We start from the raw sequence: 21,775 nt of genomic DNA on the forward strand, positions 1-21,775 counted from the left end.
ATAAAACAGAAAATACTAAAAGTGTTTTCTCAGCTTCTGTTAGTCTTAGACACATGTCATTTTACACAGTGTATATATAAAACAGTGCATACTTCGACTAATCTTGATCAGTGCCACAGACATTTCACTAAAATGTAAGTTAATCCTAGTACATGTCTATCATACTCAAGATGTCACACTTTATTACTGATGCAAAGCAACTTCAAAAAAGAAATAAAAGCTAATCATTTAACAATGAGTTTTTCTCGCCTCAGGGAGGGGTGAGGGATTTATAGCCTGCTAATCTTAATAGAGCTACTGTTACGACCGACCGCTCCTGTCAAAGCCTCCAATCAAAATATACAATTCTGATTGTGGTGGGACCAACGCACTGTTAATTCAATCCCGTCGCTCCACAGATCAGTTAGCATATCATTTAAAACTTTCCAAATTAAAGAAAGACCCAGCCAAATGGTACCATTTATTAACCCCCAAATGAGACTAAGCAAGTCTTTAAATCAACAATTTAACTCTTTAATTAGAAGAATTAAATTCTTAAACACTATGAAGATATAAACAACATTTAAAATAGCAAAAATTAGAATCCTTGAAAATTTACAGTGCAGTGTTGCTCGAATTCCTCACAGACTGTTGCGTTCCTTCTCCAGCGAATTTCAACAATTAACGACTTGCAAACCTTTTCAATGGAATCGAGCTGTCTTTAGAGTTTTTGAGGGATAAAAGATTGTCACAGTCTAACTTTCCTTTCTTCAATTTAAATTACCAGAGATCTCTGTTTTGGCTTGACTTTTTCTCAGAATTTTGAGAGATAATAAAACAAACTAAAATCCTATTCCTTAAGTTTGAATGGGTGAGAGTTCTTTTTCAGGTGTCTGAACACCACAGCTGTGTCTTCTGCGTCTGTCTGTGTCCTCTGTCTGTGTTCCAGCTGTCTTCAACTCATAAGCCAGTTCAAAATTGAATTGTAACAAATGAGACTCACTCCCAGTGGCTGTTTCCATGGTATTGAGAATGCACCCTTTTAATCGCAGTCTCCAAATGGCCATTTCTAAGGCAACGAAAATGCACCTTCCTATAACTCCTAAGGCTTGCTGGTTTTTAAAGCAATACTGATCCTTTGCAAGCCTTAAAGGCAAACCGCATAGTCCGAAAAAAAAACTACAGGACCATGACACTATTTTCTGTGAACCTACAGTGATGTGCCGAGTAGGTTACACTTATTCTGTTGCAGAAGGTAATGTAATAGGCAGCATGGAAACTAGCAGTAGTTGCAAGTTTAGTTTTGTATTTTTGGGGATTCTCATGCTGAGAAATAGAACACTTTTCCTGCTTTTTGCCCCAGATGTCAGTATTTAGTCCTTCCAGGTTGGATGTACCATGAGTTTCATGAGAGCAAATAGACCTCTGCACTGACCCATAGTCCAGTGGTTGATGCACATGTTGCCTGAGTTATGTACTTTATCAGAGTAAAAGTCGTGAAACTCGGGTGAATATGTGCAGAGTTCCGTGATTTTGTTCATGTATGCTATGAACGTTGACTATTGGGCTCTCATCATATACTTGCCGATCAGTTATTGTATAGGCTGTTTGTAGGATTCCTGTCACTTCCAGGAGAACAATAGTATGGGCCATAATAAAAACAGATGATCCTGGAAATACTGAGCAGGTCAGGCAGCATCTGTGGAGAGAGAAGCAGAAGTAACGTTTCAGGTCTGTGACTTTTCATCAGAACTGCAGAATTTTCCGTTTATAATAGTATGAGCCAATTGGATGGTATCCTCCTTCAACATTGCTGAATTGAGTGTATCTCAAACTCAGAGAGGGTCTTTAGAGCCAGCAAAGAATATTTCACGCCATCATTTTGGCTCACAATCAAACGTGGCATTAAATTAGCTTTTAGAAACTTTTTGCTGATGACTGTTCCCTTAGCACAAATAAGATGTTAAATTTATGATGTGCTTAGCTATTGAACTAAATAGAACAGCCCCATTCCATCGAGATGAAATGAAACCATTTGTTTTCCAGTCTAATATAGCTGTAAACTACAGGACAAGAGCACCATCCGAGTATTCATGTGTACTTAAGCATAATTGAATATTACAGGATGTGTAGGACTTCAGAACACTGCAGACAACTTTTTTTTGCATCACTTTGAAACACTTTGTGATGAGCACTGGAAATCAAGTACTTGCCAACCAGCAAAGCCAACATGGCTAATCAATAGTTTGGTAAAGATGCCAGTAGTCATTTATAGACAGCTGCATTGTTCCTGACAGAATTCAGCATTGATTTTAGTATGGTTGTGGCTATAGGTGTCGATGAAACTTTCAGATACGCAAAAAAGACATTGCTTAAAGTTGAGGATTTGGTGTGGGGGGGGTTGGGGGTGGCATTGGAGAGGAGTGGGAAGAACCCAATGTAACCAAATTGACCGTCCATGTTGAATGATCTTTCAACTCTTTTGTTTTTTCTGCAGAAAGAACATGTTAAATGACCTGTTAAGATTTGATGTCAAGGACTGCTCTTGGTGCAGGTTTGTACAGCAACAGTTTGCATTTGTAAAACATCTTGATTGGAAAAGAAAATCCCAAGGCATGAGGAAATGGATTCTTACAGGCATGAGGAAATCGATTCTGACCCAAGAAGAGAGCAATTAGGAGGGTGTGACCAAACTATTTAGTAGAATAGGTGGGTTTTGGCAGGGAGTTCCCAATAATAAAATCAAGGTGTCTGGGGACTCCACCATAGATAGTGTGGAAAAGTGGGGATATGTGATAGGACAGGGGGGGTTCTGATGTATCCAATGACCCAGGATTGACAATCGGCACCAGACACCCAGGTGTTGAATGGAGCTCTTGCTCACTTTTTTCCCCCTGTTCTGGTCTAGTGTTAAGGGATCACTATTTCCTCTTGACCTTTTTTTGATGTCCAGAGGATATTAGTGAAAGGTGGTGATCTCCTACTTTGAAATAAGATCTTTACCAACAGTGAAATCACTATAACTCTATGACTACTGGAATAGGACATTTTGGCTAACTGAAATCTGTATTCAGTCCAGCGTTTAAGTATGATAACATCCCTTAATTGTGTTTGATGGGGAAAAAATCAAACTACCGATGGGGAAAAAATCAAACTACCAATGGGGTCAGGTGAACCACTGGCACTATTGGCCACTACCAAAAGGCACTTTAATGGTACACATTATCTGCAAATAATCAGGATACTGGTTTATGATGGTTGAATAAATTGAAGTTATTGCATAGGATTCTAGGGCTTTTACCAGTGTTTTCCATTTGGTGGCCCTGTCAATATTTGGTGAATAATGCAAGTCGTTAGTCTTGAAAGTAGTTAATACCTGGCAACTTATTAGTATGTTTTAAACTTTTACCCCATGCTGTATAATTTAAGAGCATGGCTGTTGCACAACTAACTTTATCCTTGTTGATTTTATTTTAAAGCATTTTTAGTAACATTAAAAACCATGATGATTTATTTCTGGCTTTCTTGGTCAGGGCTTTTACAACAGGGACTCCACCTGCACCTAGGTACCATCACTCAGCCGTTGTGTATGGAAGCAGCATGTTTGTGTTTGGTAAGTCGTGCGAATGGGCAGGGTTCTGGGGATACTTCTGCTTATTCATGGACTTTTGCTGTCAGGTGACTGATTTTAACTTTAAGTTTAGATTATGATAGTTAAAACTGTTCTAAAGCTCAAGAAAATGATCACATTAATCTGATCTTGAGGCATTTTTTTATTCATCGCTCTTCTCTTTCTCCCTCATGCCCCACCCAGCTTTAGCGAATGAAAGTTTTGATCGGTCAGTAGAAAGTATCTGTGGCATATTATTGTCATACACTGGCAATGCTCCTGGTCCATGATTAGTCTTTTTCTGCAGACTACTGTTTCTTTCTGTATATTTTTTATGTATTTGTGAATGCATCTAAAAATAGGCTTTCACCTTCCGATCCTGACCTAATTGTTCTGTATAGTTGCACGACGAGAAGGATTCCAGGAATACTGCAATTGTAGGCAGCAACCTGGCCCGTTTTCTGGAAAAATGTTTTTTTATGTAACTAGGACAGGATTTTTGATAGATGTGTAAGGCAGACAGCAGTGAATTGAAAATAACAGGGCATTAGACATATTATATTAAGAAACAGTAATGAGCTTTTACCAAGCTTGTGCTTTACATGCCTGTGGGTTGTAGGAGGGGGAGATTGGTCGAAGAAAGGATTTTCAGTTTTGAAGTCCTTTGTAAGAAAGTTAGACTCACAGGAGGTCGCTCAAGTCTTGTTTTCAACATAAGGATGCAGGGAGACCATTTAAGATGCTGTAATTTGTTCGAAACAAGGACCAGTAAAACACTGAAGGGTGCTCTGAATCTTGCCTTCACTAAGTTCCTGAAGTAGTGATTCCTGACTGGAGATTAATTGTTTGTGCACTTGTGTAAGCCTTAATGTGAGACAGTGGGCTAATTTATTGGTATTGCAAGCACATTTACTCACAGATGTTTACAGGTGCATGCTCTGCTGAGGTTTTTATCAAATTAATGCAAGATCTTGCAAGACCTAGAAATAACCCATCTATACCTGCTGCCAAGAAAAATCAAAAATTAAATTTTTAGTTCCTGTTATTTTAAAACAGTTACAATGATACTTTATAAAGGAGATAAGGATCTGTGTAGTTAAAAAGATTGCATTTACATAACATCTTTCAGAGCTCTAGTCATTGTTGTGATTTAGGGAAAGACTGTAGGAGTAATTATTGTCCAGGAGAGCTCTCTGCTCTCCTTCGAATAGTACCATGAGATCTTTTACGTCCATTTGATAAGGCACAGAGCCTTGGTTTAATCTTTACTCCCTCCATACTACACTGAAGTATCAAATGAGATTATGTGCTCAAGGCTTTGGAGTTGGCCTTGGCCCACAACCTTCTGACTCAAGCGAGAATACTGTCACTGAGCCAAAAAGAGTTAGATTCTGCAACTATTGTTGAAAATTGTGGTCCAATTTGGAAGTGATATTCTGGCATAGGTGGAAGTGCACTGGGTTATGACCTCTACAGTTCAACAATGATCTTGAGTTACTTTTCCCTGTATAGGTGGCTATACTGGAGACATTTATTCCAACTCTAACCTGCAGAACAAGAATGATCTGTTTGAGTACAAATTTGCCACAGGCCAGTGGACAGAATGGAAAGTAGAGGGCAGGTAAGCTTTGTTTGTTTGTTTGTTATACTGTATGTTTATAATTTTGAAGGAGAACATTTAGCATCGTGATGAGTTTGGTAGGGGTGGGAGGGGGTTTGTGGTAAGGTGATATAATGAAGCACCTCCTTCCTATGCTGCAAGGATGTATGTTGTAGGTAAACTTCAAATCGCCTTTAATTGATTGAGACTCTGTATTCTGCAGTTGTGCAGTATCTGCAGAATACAACAGTTTTAGCTCTAGCAACTTAATATTGTGTGACTAATAAAATTTTGTAGGTGGCTTACTTTCATTAGACGGGTTTTAAAAAATGACGAAGGCTGTGTATAGATGATTTAAGGTTGCTTTATTACGTGTTCCCATTTCTAATTGCCTCCCCCCACCCAACTGCTAACACATTTGTTTGCAAGAAGACTGGCGCACAAACTTCCCACAGGCTATTTTTCCTATGACGAGGAATGAAGAGGAGTGTCCATGTGCCATGGGGTGATTTATTCTTTGAATCCCTCCTCCTGACATCTCCACTCTTGAGATGGGAGATAGTGCGCTCACACATAGAATACAAACTCAAACCTGCAAAGTTTACTTTAATGTATATTGCCCAATAAGTGTGCATTTTATGGTAATCATTTTTGCTGTCAATGTGGATATCATTTTGAATCAATTATATGGAACAGATTGGTCATTAATATCTACCAGGACATACACCACTGTCAAAACAGAATAAAGCAACTCAAAAGCAGATATGTACAAGTGGTTTTGTTTCAGGTGATTGCTTTAATCCTTTCAAGCTTCATGCCATCATCTCTGTTCCTTAATTAGAATCCCAGCTTGTAGCCCACTCTTTAGGACTTCTTTCACATGTAATCTATCTCAACTCCTCAGCTGCATGTTTGCTGTAACACCCTGATTAGTGTCCATTGCTGGATGAATATATATTTAATGCTCTTTAGATAATGCATGTCTAATAGTGAGTCCTTTACTAATTTACTGTATAGAAATTTTTCACTGCAAAATATGCTTTTATTGCAGGTTGCCAGTTGCAAGATCAGCTCATGGAGCTACGGTTTATAGTGACAAACTCTGGATCTTTGCAGGCTACGATGGTAATGCCAGGTAAGGTGAGAGCAGTTTCTTAAACTTCTAGCTTGTTCGTTTAAATGAAAGCATTAACCGGCAGTTGGCACTCAAATATCCAATTGCATTGGATTCTTGCCCGACATTAAGTCAAGATTGACTAAAACATTATACACAACTGACTCCATGTAGTAATGCTAACTGGGTGAGGACTATACCCAACCTGGTTTTCCTTGTTACTGTGTGGACTGAAACCAGACTTTATTTACAGTCTGATTGCCTTCAGTTTCCAGACCAATTGGTCATTGTGGATTTAAGGAAGAAAATTGGGATCTGGTAAAATCTAAGTGACATAACTTTGCCAGGAATTTGCTTGTAGTGCATGCCTGTACGTAGGAAGACCTGGACAACATTCAGGCTTCGGCTAATAATTGGCAAATAACAATCATGGCACGCAAGTGCCAGGCAACGACCATCTCCAACAAGAGAAGATCTAATCATCACCCATGACATTCAACAGCATCACCATCAACATCTAGGGGCCACCATTGACCGGAAACCTAACTGGATCAGCCATATAAGTACTGTGGCTACAAGAGCAGATCAGAGGCTAAGGATTCAGTGACAAGTATCTCACTTCCTAATTCCCCAAAGCCTGTCCACCATCTACAAGGCGCAAGTCAAGAGTGTGGTGGAATACTGTTTACTTGCCTGGATGAGTGCAGCTCCAACAACACCGAAGAAACTTGACTCCATCCAGAACAGAGCAGCCCATTTGATTGGCACCCCCTCCACCACCAGCGCACAGTGGCTACAGTGTGAACTATCTTCAGGATGCACTGCAGCAACTCGCCAAGACTCCTTCAACATCACCTTCCAAACTCACAACCTCTACCACCTATAATAACAAGGGCAGTAGGCACATGAAAACACTGCTACCTGCAAGTTACGTCAAAGTCACACACCATCCTGATTGGAAATATATTGCAGTTCCTTCACTGTCGCTGGGTCAAAATCCATAAACTCCCTCCCTGTCAGCACAGTGGGTGTACCTACACCACAATGACTACAACAGTTCAAGGAAATGGCTCACCACCACCTTCTTGAGGACAATTTGGGCTGGGAAATAAATGCTGGCCTGGCCAGTGATGCCCACATCCCATGAACAAATAAAAAAAAAAAGACTGGGTTACATATGTTATTTGACGCAGAAGGTAACAGCCAGTCCCTGAAAGCAGTAAAGTGGTGGGTTATTAGGCCGATCCCTAGTGTCAGAATTATGCGAGAAGTAAGCAAAAAAAATGAAAGCCTTGAAAGGGTGTGAATGAGAGATTATTTTTACACTCGGTGGATTCGAAAAGCTTAATCCTGAGCACTTGACTACAGGACTGTTACAAACAGGTACGAGACATGTTCAGGGCTAATGTCAGGAACCACTTCTCACAAATATTGATCAGTACCGAAATGGTCTTCCAGGAACATACGAATTAGGAGCACAAGTTGGCCACTTGGCCCCTCGAGCCTGCCTTGCCATTCAATAAGATCATGGCTGATCTGATTGTAACCTCGACTCCACATTCCCGCCTATCCCCGATAACCTTTTACCCCCTTGCCTATCAAGAATCTGTTTACCTCTCCATTAAAAATATTCAAAGACTTTGCTTCCACTGCCTTCTGAGGAAAAGAGTTCCAAAGACTCGAGACCCTCAAAGGCAAAACTCTGGAGTTCTTCAGACAAACAGATGCTGCAATTGGTGTTGGAAATCATTTTAATGAAAGAGTGAGTTAGGTGGGCCCAAATGTTCAGCTGTACTTGGTTTCAGTGATTCAACAGTCCCTTATTTTACTGTATTCTTTGTTTTTTTTTGCACCTGATCATCTCTAGCCTAGAGATTAAGCAGAATGTGAGAAACTCCAAAGATGCTGATCCTTGCAGCCTCAGGAGCCACACCTCTGTGGAGTGCCTTGGTCTGAGCGCGATGTTACACTGACCTACACGAATGCTAGTATGCATGCAATTATTCTTCCCATTCCTCCCTAGCCGTGGAGAATCCAAAGCCCAGAAGATTTAGTGAAGTAGAAAATAGTGTGCTACCTTTGCTCTTCTACTGATGCCGTAGCTGTTGGGAAGCTAAACCTGTTTTTTTTTAAAGGCTGTTTTTAAGATGGTTAATTTTTGGTTTTCTTGAACATATCGATACACAGCAGATCATAAAAGAGCCAAACTTTAGTTTATTTGCCTGCTGATTCTCGCTTTCTCCCACCTCCCTCCAATTATGACTGTTCCCTTATGCTGGCAGTGAAGATGTAGAGTAATCTGGGCTGTCCTTCAAGTAGTCTTTTTTTGGGTTTGGGAGTCTGAGGACTCCTGAAAATCTCTCTAATACACAATCTCCTTAGTATCCAACTTCTTTTTTGAACATCCTGAATATTTGTTTTTCCCTCTGGTATCTGAAAGATTATTCCAAACTTTTATTTGAGTAAAGATATTCTTCCTAATATATGGGTTTTACATTTACTTCTCACTGATTTGAATACTCTTCTCCGGCTCTCCTGTCTGTCTTTGAAGTAATATTCTGGCTTTATTTTGCTAATTACTTAATTCTTCATAGACCCTGAGGCTCCTTCTACCCCCTTAACTACCTTTTAGTTCATCTAATATTTCTTGTACCATTTCCCTCACACTTCGAATTAATCTTCTCAATGCCTGTACTTTCTTTGACATGGCGACCAGAACAAAACACAATATTCCCATGTAAGATCTGACCAGTGCAATGTGGAGTTTTAGCATTACCTCTTTAGACTACTACTGCACAAACAAACAAACTCTACTATCCTAGCCAGATCTATTCGAATTCTAATAGATCTTTTGATCAGTGTCCTCACCAGCAAATTTGATGATACAGAAAGCAAAATAACTGCAAATGCTGGAAATCTGATATAAAAAGAGATTGTTGGAAAAACTCAGCAGGTCACATAGCATCTGTGAGGAGAGGAAGATAGAGTTAACATTTCAGGTCAATGACCCGTCATCAGGGGATTTTCTCCATAAATGCTGCCTGTCCTGCTGAGTGTTTCCAAAGTTCTTTGTTTTTATATCGATAATATTACAGTTCCTTTCAGTGTGCAGATCATTTTTGTGAGAAACAGAGCTCCAAGCATCAAATGCAGGATTTGAATCGAAAGTGATATTCTGCATCCTGCAAGTAATCTTTCTATTTAACCCAACTTCTTTTGCTATATTCATAGTCACTTTTGTGCCTCTAAAACCTTTTTTAAAACTTGTTTTGGCAGTCCCATGCTTGAACCACAGTTTGGCACTTTTTCCCCCTATGCACTTTGTTCAATTTATTTTTCTTGCCATTTTAATTGCCCTGTTCATTTTTGGGGACTTTGTTTTCTTGGGTATATATCATTTACATTTATTCAACACTGATGGAGCTTCCTCAATCTTGCAGCAGTACCTCTCAGTTAGTCTCTTTTAGTTCATCCCTAATAAATTTGTCTTTTTTAATTCTAATAAGTTGTATTTCTGACTTCATTCTCAAACTAATAATTGACGTCATGATGTTTGAAGCTCATTTTAGATTAGCAAGGTACATTAATAGGACTGTCAACAATGCAATCTGCTTTTTCCTTCCCTCAGGCTGAATGACATGTGGACCATTGGCCTCCAGGATAAAGAGATGGCATGCTGGGATGAGGTAAGTAATTATAAATGTAGCAATTCGGTGTAATTAAAACGGTTTTTTAAAAAAAAAGGTTCAAGAACGAAAGACTAAACACAATGAGCCCCATGGAATATTATTGTTTCCTATTTGATTTTTGAAATAAATTCCTTGCTCTTTTGCAACTGGGAACTTTTTATGGGGAGGGACTGTGATGTATCTTTGTATAGGAGTATACAGATGCTGTGTATAGTATTTGAAAGCAAATATACACACATTGCTTTACCATGAGCTGACTGAGACTAAGGTCAAATCTAGCAGGCTTTCAGCAACAATTTGCTTTTGTCAACACATCATAAGCAAACATTCTTTAAAAATAAATTCATACATACTTTTCTTCCTTCCCTTGGACATGGAGAAGCAGGTGTTTGTTGGTATTGGTTTTGTGGATACTAGCTGCTCTTGAGTACCTTTACTAGGTGACATTTTTCGTGTATTAGCCGAGAATGTGGGCCGGCTGTTTAATCCCAGGGATCATCACATGGACCATCAGCCACTCCATGGCTGTATTATATTACTTTCCAACAGAATGCAGAAATCTGTCTGTTTTCTTCACTTCCTAGCTATCAAACACTAATGCCACCATGAGAGAAGCTTTGTCCAGAAGTTGTTGTGGAATTCTATAAAGGTGGAATTAGGCAGAGAAAAACAACAAGAATAATAGAATCTTGCAGAAGAAGGCCATGCAGCCCATGTGCCAGCTCTTTGAAATTTCCAGCCATTTAGTCCCACTTCCAGGCTCTCACCCATTAGTCCTTCAAGTATTTATCCAGTTCCTTTTTGAATGTTACTATTGAATCTGTTTCTATCACCCTTTCAGGCATTGCATTCCAGATCATAACAAGTCACTGCGTTTTATGAAAAAGAATTCCTGACTTTGCCTGTAAATCTTTTGCCTACCTTAAATCTGTGACCCGTGATTACTGACCCTTCTGCACCTGGGAACAGTTTTTCCTTATTTACTGTACCCAAACCGTTAATGATTTTTAACACCTCTATCATATCTCTTAACCTTCTCTAAGGAGAACAACCCCAGCTTGTCCATATAACTGAAGTCTTTCATCCTTAGTACCATTCTAGTAAATCTCTTCTGCATCCTCACTAAGACCTTGATATCTTTCCTAAGGTCTGTTGCCCAGAATTGAGCACAGTATTCCAGCTGACACCTAACCAGCGTTTTATAAAGGTTTAGCATAACTTCCTGGCTTTTATACTCTATTCCTCTGTTAATAACGTCAAGGGTCCCACATGCCTTTTCTAACATCCTTACCAACTTGCCCTGCCACCTTCACCTGCCGCAAGTACAAACATGAAAAAAAAACAGTGGGTAAGCAAACTGAACAAACTAAGATAAAATAAACACAAAAGAAAGAAAAAAGAACTAAAAGTAAAATGGGGGGCCCGTCATGCTCAGAAATGATTGTACTTGTGGCAGTTCAGTTTTCAGTCAGTTAACACCCAATCTGTACTAATGCTTTGTCTTTCAACACAACATTAACATATTGTTTGCCTTTGCTCCATGACCTTCTGGTCGGTTCTTCTCTGTGACCTTGTCCTGTCTACACCTTCTCCTTTGTTATCTCTTGCCCCACCCCCACTTTACTTGCTTCAAACCTTTTACATTTCTAATATTTGCCAGTTCTGAAGAAGGGTCACTGACCTGAAACGTAACTCTGCTTCTCTCTCCACAGATGCTGCCAGACCTGCTGAGTATTTCCAGCATTTCTTGTTTTTATTAAAGTATTTTTACTCTTGATTGTCATTTTCCTTTTTCATAACTACACTAAATCTGATAGCACTGTTCCCTAAATGCTCCCCACTGAATCATGTACCACCTGCCCCACTTAATTCCCCAGAACTAGATCCATTACTGCTGCCGCTCTCATTGAGTTGAAGTACATTGATTAAGAAAATTCTTTTGTGCACCTTTCAAGAATTCTGCCCTTTAAATGTTCCTAATCCAGTCCATATATTTGGATAATTGAAGTTATCCATTATCACTACTGTGTTGTCCTTGCATCTTTCTATAATTTACTTACCAAGATGCTCCTCTATCTCCATCCCACTATTTGGTGGCCCTACAGCATACACCCAGTAATGTAATAGCTCATTGTTTATTCTAACCAAATAGATTCTGTCTTTGGCACCTCAACTACATCATCTCCCTCCAGTGCTATATTAAACCCTTTGATCAATATTGTCATGTCCGCCTTCTTTTCCTTCCCTCCTTTTCCTTCCCTCCTTTTCCTGAATACCTTGTAGCCAGGAATATTAAGTTCCCAATCCTTTCCTTTTTTCAGCCCAGTCTCTGTCATTGCCACTATATTATCATAGTCCCACTTGGTGACTTGTGCCACAGCTCACCAACCTTATTTACGCACATGCGTTCCTAACCTATCTTAGACTGCCTTGCATTTGCCCACTGTCTGATTCTCCTATTTCTGATCTAATCTTTACTGTAGTGCCATTCATGTTTCCAAATCTTTGGTGCACTTTGTTTCTCCTATCAAATGTTTCATCCTAGTGCCCATTCCCCTGCCAAATTAGTTTAAACCCTACCTTGCAGCACTAGTTAACCTCCCCGCAAGGACAGTGGCCCCACCGCTGTTAAGGTGCAACCTGTCCATCTTGAACAGGTCCCTCCTGCCCTAGAACTGCTGTCAATGCCCCAGAAATCTGAAGCCTTCCCTCCTGTACCATGTCTCCAGCCACGCATCAACATGTTTTACCCCAGTATTCCTGGTGCATTCTCCATGGCAACGCCTCTACCAATCAGAGTTCACTTGCCAACCAATCAGCACTCTCTTTTCATACAGTATAAAGTTGTTGTTTTCCCTTACACTGGTATTCTTGCGGATTGTCCTGATGAGTGCAAGAAGAAAAGCTTCGACAACATGACTATTTTCAACAGTACTCAAGTTAGAATAGTCTTGATTTGAAAAATCTCCTTAAAGCATTACAGTCATATAATTATCTTGCAGAGGAACCCTCCTAACTTAGTACTGGCATTGTTCTTGTATGCAAAATATAACATAAGAAATAGGAGCTGAAGTAGGCCATTTGGTCCTTTGAGCCTGCTCCACATTCAACAAGATCATGGCTGATTTACGTCAACTCCACCTTCCCACGTTGTCTCCATATCCCTTAATTCCCTTCGTACACAAAAATTTATCAACCTCTATCTTGAATATACTCAAAGACTGAGCATCCATAGCTTTCTGGGTTAGGGAATTTCAAATATTTATAATTCTTTGAGTGAAGAGGTTTTTCATCTCATTTCGAAATGGCCGAACTGTTATTTTGAGACTGACCCCATATTCTAGATTCACCAGCCAGGGGTGAATCAGCATCTACCCTGTCGAGCCCCTTAAGAATTTTACATGTTTCAATTAGATCACCTCTCATTCTTCTAGACTGCAAGGAATATAGGCCTAGCCTGCTCAATCTTTCCTTATAGGACAATTCCCTCATCCCAGGAACCAGTCTAGTGAACCTTTGTTACATCCCCTGTAGAGCAAGTATGTCCTTCATTAGGTAAGGAGATCAAAGCTGCAGGCAGTACTCCAGGTGTGCCGTCACCAATGCCCTGTATAATTGTTGTAAGACTTCTTTACTCTAATGCTCCAATCATTTTGTAACAAAAGCTAACATACAATTTGCCTTCCTAATTGCTTGCTGTACCTGCATGTTAACTTTCTGTTAGGACACTCTGGTCCCTCTGAATGTAAACATTTCTCAGTTTCTCACCGTTCAAAAAATATTATTTTTTATTTTCCCTGCTAAAGTGGATAACTTCACAGTTTTCTACATTGTATTCCATTTGCCATATTCTTGCCCACTCATCCAACCTGCCTATATCCCTCTGCGGCCTCTCCTCACCAAAATTTGCTGGAAAAGTTTAGTTTAGAGATACAGCACTGAAACAGGCCCTTCGGCCCACCGAGTCTGTGCCGACCATCAACCACCCATTTATACTAATCCTACACTAATCCCATATTCCTATCACATCCCCACCTGTCCCTATATATTTCCCTACCACCTACCTATACTAGGGGCAATTTATAATGGCCAATTAACCTATCAACCTGCAAGTCTTTGGCATGTGGGAGGAAACCGGAGCACCCGGAGGAAACCCACGCAGACACAGGGAGAACTTGCAAACTCCGCACAGGCAGTACCCAGAATCGAACCCGGGTCCCTGGAGCTGTGAGGCTGCGGTGCTAACCACTGCGCCACTGTGCCGCCCATAGTCCCCTCATCTAAGTCCCCTCATCTAAGTCATTAATATAGATTGTAAATAGCTGAGGCCTAAGTACTGATCCTTGTGGTACCCTGCTAGTTACAACCTGCCAATCCAAAAATGTCCCGTTTATTTCATCTCTCCATTTTCTGTCTTAACCAGTCCTCAAACCATACAAATATATTACCCCCAATTCATGAGTCCTAATTTTGTGTAATAACCTCTTGTATGGCACTTTATCCATGCTTTTTGAAAAGCTAAATACACTGCATCCACTGGTTCAGCTGCTTATCCATCTGCCTTAGTTACTTCCTCAAAAAAATTCTAACTCATTTGGCAAACATGATTTCCTTTTCGTAAATCCGTGTTGACTCTGCTTAATCATTTTCTAGGTGCCCTAGGAAAATAAGCAAGTCTGAAAGTGACTTGATAAAGGAAGGGATTCATGCAAACTTATCACAAGTAATTAAGCTCCTGTTATAGGTGGGAACTGTGGAGTTTTCCTCTCTTCTGTGAGGAAGAGGACCTTGATTGAGACTAAGGGGAATTTTTTTTTTCTCCCTTTTTTTTCTACAATCTTTTATTTCAAGTGCAGTAAAAACCAAAATGGTGTGATTTTCCACACTGGGGCAGATTTTCCTTAATGTGCTCGAGGGTACATTTGATGGGTCATTAGGGCAGCCAAATCCCATCTATTCAGTTAGATAAAATGATTGCTGTGGTGTCTATTTAGGTGCTCTTTGTATGCCAGTTGTGACTTTTTTAGATGGGACAGTCAACTCATTATAAAAATTGGTTTCCACCTAGGTGTACTGACCAAATGGATTCAAGTCTAGCATTTGTTGGTAGGGCAGCCTGGTATACATCAGAATCTGGTACAGAGCTGAAAATACTGAGTGATCAATGTGTTAACCACGTCCATGGTTCATGGGAACTTCTTATAGAGATTCTTGTTATTGAGTGATCTCCTCGACCCAGATCCCAACTGAAGCTGAGATCCTTTTATTAACTAAGAAAAGTCTTCAACTCGCAGAAGATATAACTAACAGCAACCACACTCCAATCCCGCAACAATAAAATAATCAGAGGTAGCGGGTTACTCACGTCAAGATTGTAAAGAAGGTAGTAGTGTTTCCATTTATGTTTTGAGTAGGTTGCCTGAATGTCCTTAAGAAAAAAGTGGAAAAAGTCCAATTGAGAGGCAATAGTTTACAGTCCAGGAAGAATTTGAATTTGCAAAAAAATTTAGTAGGCTGTAACCTCAAAAGATCTACTTTGTTTTTTTTAGATCGAGCAGAGTGGAGAGATCCCTCCTTCATGCTGTAACTTCCCTGTGGCTGTTTGCAAGGACAAGATGTTTGTTTTCTCAGGACAGAGCGGAGCAAAGATCACCAATAATCTTTTTCAATTTGAATTCAAGGAAAAAGTGTACGTGCTCAATAATTATTCTTTCTAATCACTCTTATCCTTAATAAACTAGTGAAATTGTTATTACATTGTCAGGTTTTGAGGCAAGGAAACTGGGGTCAGGAAAGATGTGATTTAGGGATTTAGAGGAGGAACTCTCATGTTTTCTCATCAAGCCTTGATGTAGAAGTTCTCTGCCTTACTCAGCAGCACATTTACTGTAATGCTGGTCATTTGGGAGCTATAAAAAATTACTGCATTGAATATAGGGAATGGTGATTATATAAAAAAAATCTTTCATAACATTAATGTATGATATAACTTCTGAGTAAGAAATCCATTTCTTGATGTAGGTCTTTTGCCTTCTGGCTATTGAATTGATTCCAGTATCAGCTGAAGTCTAATCTTGTGTGTTCCTTTAAAGTCAAGAATATCTGTGCTCACATTACCATTGCTGAAGCTGTTTGAGAACAAGTAGCATTCACAAGAGTTCGCTCACCACAGTATACAGCAGTGCAGCAAAGTAATAATTCTCTATTGTCCCAGTTCTCCCCCTCCCCTCTGAAATTTGGTGTTAAGTGCAAGATGAATTGGACCAGGTGCCCCACACCACATGCAATGATCATTTGTTGCCGTGTAACCAAAGTTATTAACATTGCCAGACCACGTACAGGAAGGCAGGAGCCTTGACCTTTTTGGACTATTTATCTGTGGTTCAGGAGAGTAAAAGGTTCTACTTTGTTCCATTAAATGTTCTTTTATGTATGTATTCTACAAAAAGGCTCACAAATTTTAATTGTAGACACAAATTTGGTAGAGTCCAACAAAAGGGGAAGGAATTAGTTGTGGTCTAACTTTGATTTTACTAATAAATACTGCTCAGTACTGAAGGGACTTTTAACTGCTAGCTGATACTGACTTACAGATTGACACTCGTGTTTTATGACTATTTCTTAAATAATCCTGTGGCTGCAGTTTTTCTAATGGATTTCCCTGTACATGACAGTGAGGCTTGGTAAACCTCAAATAAAACAGTTTTAGAAATAAGTTGCATGAAAAAAAGGAAATATCCAATGAAGAACAATATTTTACTTTGCTTTTTGTTTTAAAAAAGCTGCACATCAAATTGACATACAAATGTGAAGGTTATCTTGCTGCATCTGTACATTCTTCTGAACATGCTCTTTACATTTAAATGAACTACTAGAGCTTGCACATAATACTTAAGAACAATGATGGATGATTCCCTTGTCAGGGGAATAAAGTGGTACGTGACGACACAGCAAATCTCCCTTCCTGTTCACATGGAGTCTTGTTTTAGGCCTATCTTCCTTATTGCTCCCATTTATAATGTATGATGCCAAGCTCCCTACAGATTTGGTGGCGTCAATGGGACACCAGATACTATGAGCTGCTGCACCTCCCCTCATACAAAGTGGTACCCAGTGTATTGTGTCGACAGCTATCCAGGCGCAATAGCAATACCATACCAGACAAAAATCTTGATTTTAGGAGTAGAATCTTAAAAAAAAAAGCCTGAAAGTGTTGGTGCAGATGAAGGTAGTACAATTGGTCCAAAGTGTTTTGGCAAAGTACACCACTTCCACAATTTTTTTAAATTATTCATTCAGGGGATGTGGGCATACTAACAAAGTCAGCATTTATTGCCCATCCCTGATTGTCCTTCAGAAAACGGTGGTGAGGTCTTGACAACTGAGTAGCTTGCTGCAGGGCATTTAAGAGTTGCCCACATTGCTCAGAGTTTGGAGTCACATATAGGTCAGACTGGGTATGAAAGGCAGATTTCATTCACTAAAGGGCATTGTTGTGAGTGCTTCCATTTTTTGTTAAATTATGAGGATTTGTGTGTTAAAACTGAAAAAAGATTCCGTAGATGCTGGAACTCTTTTTTTTTCAGAAGAGGTCATCAGAAGGTCTTTTGGATTACGCTTGTAAACAATAGTTATTGGAAGGCACCTGTTTTCAGATAAATACCCAGCAGGGGGCTTTTTTGACTTGGGGAAAGATGTTTACTAAGAAGTGACAGGTCAAGATTTATAGGGGTCAGGAGGGTTGACTGTTGTGACATTGTTTTTGATTTTGCTTTGGGCAATGAGTTGGGATATTGTTATGGAAGTGATTCTGTTTATTTGTTTAAAATACCTTTTGAGGAATTCATAGTCAAACTGAATAAATGTTGGACCAGTTTTTTTCAAGAGGGCACTGAAGGAATTAATTTGGCAACAATCTTTACTGGTTGTCACAGGACTTGAGTTAAAAATAGAACAAAAACCCTGGTAACAGGGAGATATAGCCAGAGAAGTCAGTCGCGTGCCCCTTGATTGGACAAGCCAGGAGCAGCAGAGTGCACCTGAGAGAGGGAGAGAGAGAGCAGAAACCTCGCAGTCTTTTGGTTGTAGCAGTCAGAGTGTGTGTTTTACCTTCTGGAGTGAGCAGCTGATAAAGTTAGCTTGAAGAAGTGAAGGAGGGAGACCACAACCCAACTAGCTTTCCAGCAAGTCTCTCAAAAACCCTGAAGTCCACTGTGTCCATTCATCTCATCTCCTGTCTTTGAAGAAAGCCTGCTAAAATAATTCTCAACACCGTCTGAAAAGAACTGTTCAAAAAGATCCTAGTGACCGTGTACTTGGGGGCTAGACTGTATGCCAGTTTTGGAACAATATATCTTGTCTGCTGTTTTCTTCAAAAATGAGCAAGTAGTTCAGCCCAAGTACTTTTTTTTCAGTAACAGAGCTCTGAGTTTTTAAAAAAATCCCATTTATTTTTCAGTATGTGTATATATTTATGTATGTTTGTGTGTGTGTGTGAGTCTGAGGGGCTAAGGTAAAAAAAAGTAGCTTAAAATTTGGCTAAGGTGAAAAGGGGACTTTCAAAATTTAAAATCTGTGTTAATGCTTTACTTCATTACTAGTTAAGACTTGTTCTATATCTAAGGATACGGGGTAAACCTTTCAGGACTGAGATGAGGAGAAATTTCTTCACCCAGAGAGTGGTGAGCCTGTGGAATTCGCTACTGCAGAAAGCAGTTGAGACCAAAACAGTGTATGTTTTCAAGAAGGAATTAGATATAGTTCTTGGGTCTAAAGGGATCAAAGGGTATGGGGCGAAAGCGGGAACAGGCTACTGAGTTGGATGATCAACCATGATTGTAATGAATGGCGGAGCAGGCTCGAAGGGCTGAATGGCCTACTCCTATTTTCTATGTTTCTACAATAAACTGATAATTTTGTTGTTCATTAAAGAAACCTGGTTAGTGTGTTCTATTCTAGGAAAAGTAGAGTATATGATTGACCATATTGGTAAGTGGGAAAATTTAAATATATGTTGTGACCTGTGGAGAAGTGGAACTAGAAAAACGGTGCACTACTCCTGCCTCAGTCGTAACAGCATTAATGAACAATCTGGTAGTTACATTGTCACCATTACTGATAGATTTTTATTCCAGATTTATTTAATAAAGTGAATTTATATTCCCAGCTATCATGGTGGGATTTGAACTCATGGCTGGAATTTTCGCCACCCCAGTGATGGGGGTGGGGGGGTGGTGTAAAATGGAGCGGGAGGCTCCGGAGGCCTTCCTGACCCGCTCCCGCCTCCGCCCCACTTTACACTTTACATATGGCAGGGAGGGGGTGAAAAACGAGCCGCCCGCCCCAGGCCAGTCAAGGCCCTTAAGTTGCCAGTTAACAGCCACTTATGGGCTTTCACCCACCTCCACGGGGATTTTACCCATGGCAAGCGGGCGTCCTGGAGCCGGGAAAGGCCGCCCAGTGAAAGCTGGTGGCCTCTCAGCACCCCGGGATGTCTGCCCTGACAAATGGACACAGGGTGCCTGATTGAGGGCCACCCCCAGGACCCAAGACGCCCCCCCCCCCCCTTCCCCGCAGATGACCACCCTTGCCTCGCCAGGGCCCGACTGGTTACCCCCCGGCGATGCAAACTAAACTTGCCTGCAGTTCTGACTCCATGTCCTTGGCTGGGTTGCAGTCTCAGCAGTGGCTACCGCTCCCAGTGGCGCTGCTGGGATAAGAACTGCCGGCCCGATGATTGGCAGGCAGTTCAATGAGGCAGGACTTCCTCCCTCAAGTGGGTGGAAGTCCCACCTCAGGCTGGGCGGAAGTGGGTTCGCCAGTGACTTTTACATTGGTGGCCAGCTCCCGTCCGCCCGCCATAAAATCCAGCCCCACGTTTCTGGAACATTAGTCCATGCCCCCGGATTTCTAATCCCATAACGTAACCACCATGCTACTGTTCCCGGTATAAATCATTCCAAATTCAGATTGGTAACAGCAGTTTGTTACAAAATGCACAGGAAGTGCAGGAAGCAAAGTTTATTTTGATGCTTTGCTACTTCTTGTGCCATTGCAGCTGTCTTTTTAGTGTTTTATGTTTTTACTTGTAATCTACCTCTGCATTTTAATCGTACCCCTTGCTGTATAATACACCTTCATTGCTGCACCCTTATTTATCAATGGCGAGCAATTCTGCTCAATGTATTGATACCTGTCTTCATCCAGGATGTGCAAATGGCTCTTATCATTTTCAGTTATTATGTTACTGGATTAGTAATCCAGAGGCCTGGATTAATAATAGAGAACATTCCATGGCAGTTTGAGAGTTTGAATTCAGTTTTGAAAATTTGCAAATAAAAAGCTGGTGTCAGTAAAAGTGACCATAAATTTGTCAGATTGTTTTTAAAAAAAAACCCAACTGGTTCACTAATGTAGTTGAGGGAAGGGACCCTGTCGCCTTATCTGGTCTAACCAAAATGTGACTCCAGTCCCAAGTCAAAGTGGCTGACTTTTAATTGCCCCTGAAGTGGCACCACACCACGTGCTCAGGACTGATGGGAATGGGCATTAAATGCTGGCTTTGCTAGTGATGCCCACATCCTAAGAATTTGCAGGAGTAGATAATGCAGTGGAACGGATAACATTTGTCTTTAAATCCTGGGTTTGAATCCAGTTTAGCTTGATTGGATTAAAATCTTCTTATAATAGGCCTATGTGTATAGAGAATTTTTTTGAAAGTCTTATTTTGGAAATTATTTCCATAAAATTTGCTGTCTTACCAAAACTATAAAGATTTAAAAAAACACTGGGTTAGGAATAAAAACAGAAAATGCTGAAGACACTCAACAGTCTTGCAGCTTCTGTGGAGAGAAATGTTTAACGAGTTAATGTTTCAAGTCTGTGACCTTCCATCAGAACTGAGAAAAGTTAGGAATGTAATAGGTTTTGAACAAGTGAAAGGGGGGGAAGGTGGGAAGAACGACAAAAGGGAAGGTCTATGATAGGGTGGAGGGTAGGACAGATGAAATGACAAAAGATTTCATGGTGCAAAGCCGAAGGGAGTGGTGAGGGGACAAATAAAGAAAACAAAAATGTGTTTAGCTGAGGTGTGAATGGCAGGATAGCAGCCATCTGAACACAAAGCAATGAGGTTAGGAAAAAAACATGAGAAACCACTGAACTGCAAACAAAACACGGAACAAAATGGGAGCAGAGGTTATGATCTAAAAACTGAACTCAATTGAGTCCAGTGGGCTGTAAAATGACATGCCAATTGAACGTCTGGTTGTTGTACACAATTTGGTTGGGCTGTCTGACGTAGAGCGGCAGGTTTTAGTATGGCTCAGGGGCCGAGTGAGAGGGCATACAGGTTTCTGGTGCAGCACTAGAGGTCCTGATGGAGGAGGTAGTCTACCTCGCCTTCATGTCCCTTTCTCCTGCATCAGCTGGTAGTCTGCCTCGCCTTGTGTCCTCTTCCCATTCCTGGTAAAGACCAATGAGAACCTCTAGCAAGATACCCATGATCAAACACTCCCTTTCTCCTTGTGACCCTTTATAAGGTAGAGAAGCATAGCACTCACTTTTTCTTTTAGGTGAAGTCCTCCGAGAATTTCTGAAATAAAGGTTGATCGGGTGTTGGTGAAGGCTTGACTAAATGTCCCAGAAAATCTCCTGATGTGTTTTGGAAGAGTCGTCTCCTGATGTGTTTTGAAAGTCCTCTCCAGCAGCAAGCTAACGGTAAAAGGTGTATACCTTTTAAGTAGCACTCAAAATCCTCAGCAACGACTTGTTTCCTCCCAGTC

At 40.5% G+C, this 21,775-nt stretch overlaps 1 protein-coding gene across 2 annotated transcripts in view; it reads left to right on the forward strand.

Annotated features, from left to right (window-relative positions):
• lztr1 (leucine zipper like post translational regulator 1) overlaps nt 1–21,775 on the forward strand; it is a 340,836-nt gene that overhangs the window by 243,438 nt on the left and 75,623 nt on the right. For both annotated transcript variants that reach the window (XM_068055296.1, XM_068055295.1), the window contains exons 3-8: nt 2,477–2,533; nt 3,513–3,592; nt 5,102–5,210; nt 6,241–6,324; nt 9,932–9,989; nt 15,542–15,681. In XM_068055296.1, the coding sequence (XP_067911397.1) occupies nt 2,484–2,533; nt 3,513–3,592; nt 5,102–5,210; nt 6,241–6,324; nt 9,932–9,989; nt 15,542–15,681 (521 nt within the window). In that variant the 5' untranslated portion in view covers nt 2,477–2,483. The remainder of the gene's footprint in view (nt 1–2,476; nt 2,534–3,512; nt 3,593–5,101; nt 5,211–6,240; nt 6,325–9,931; nt 9,990–15,541; nt 15,682–21,775) is intronic.

The sequence above is a fragment of the Heterodontus francisci genome, chromosome 23 (genome assembly GCF_036365525.1).
Source record: "Heterodontus francisci isolate sHetFra1 chromosome 23, sHetFra1.hap1, whole genome shotgun sequence".
Classification (NCBI taxonomy): Eukaryota; Metazoa; Chordata; class Chondrichthyes; order Heterodontiformes; family Heterodontidae; genus Heterodontus; species Heterodontus francisci.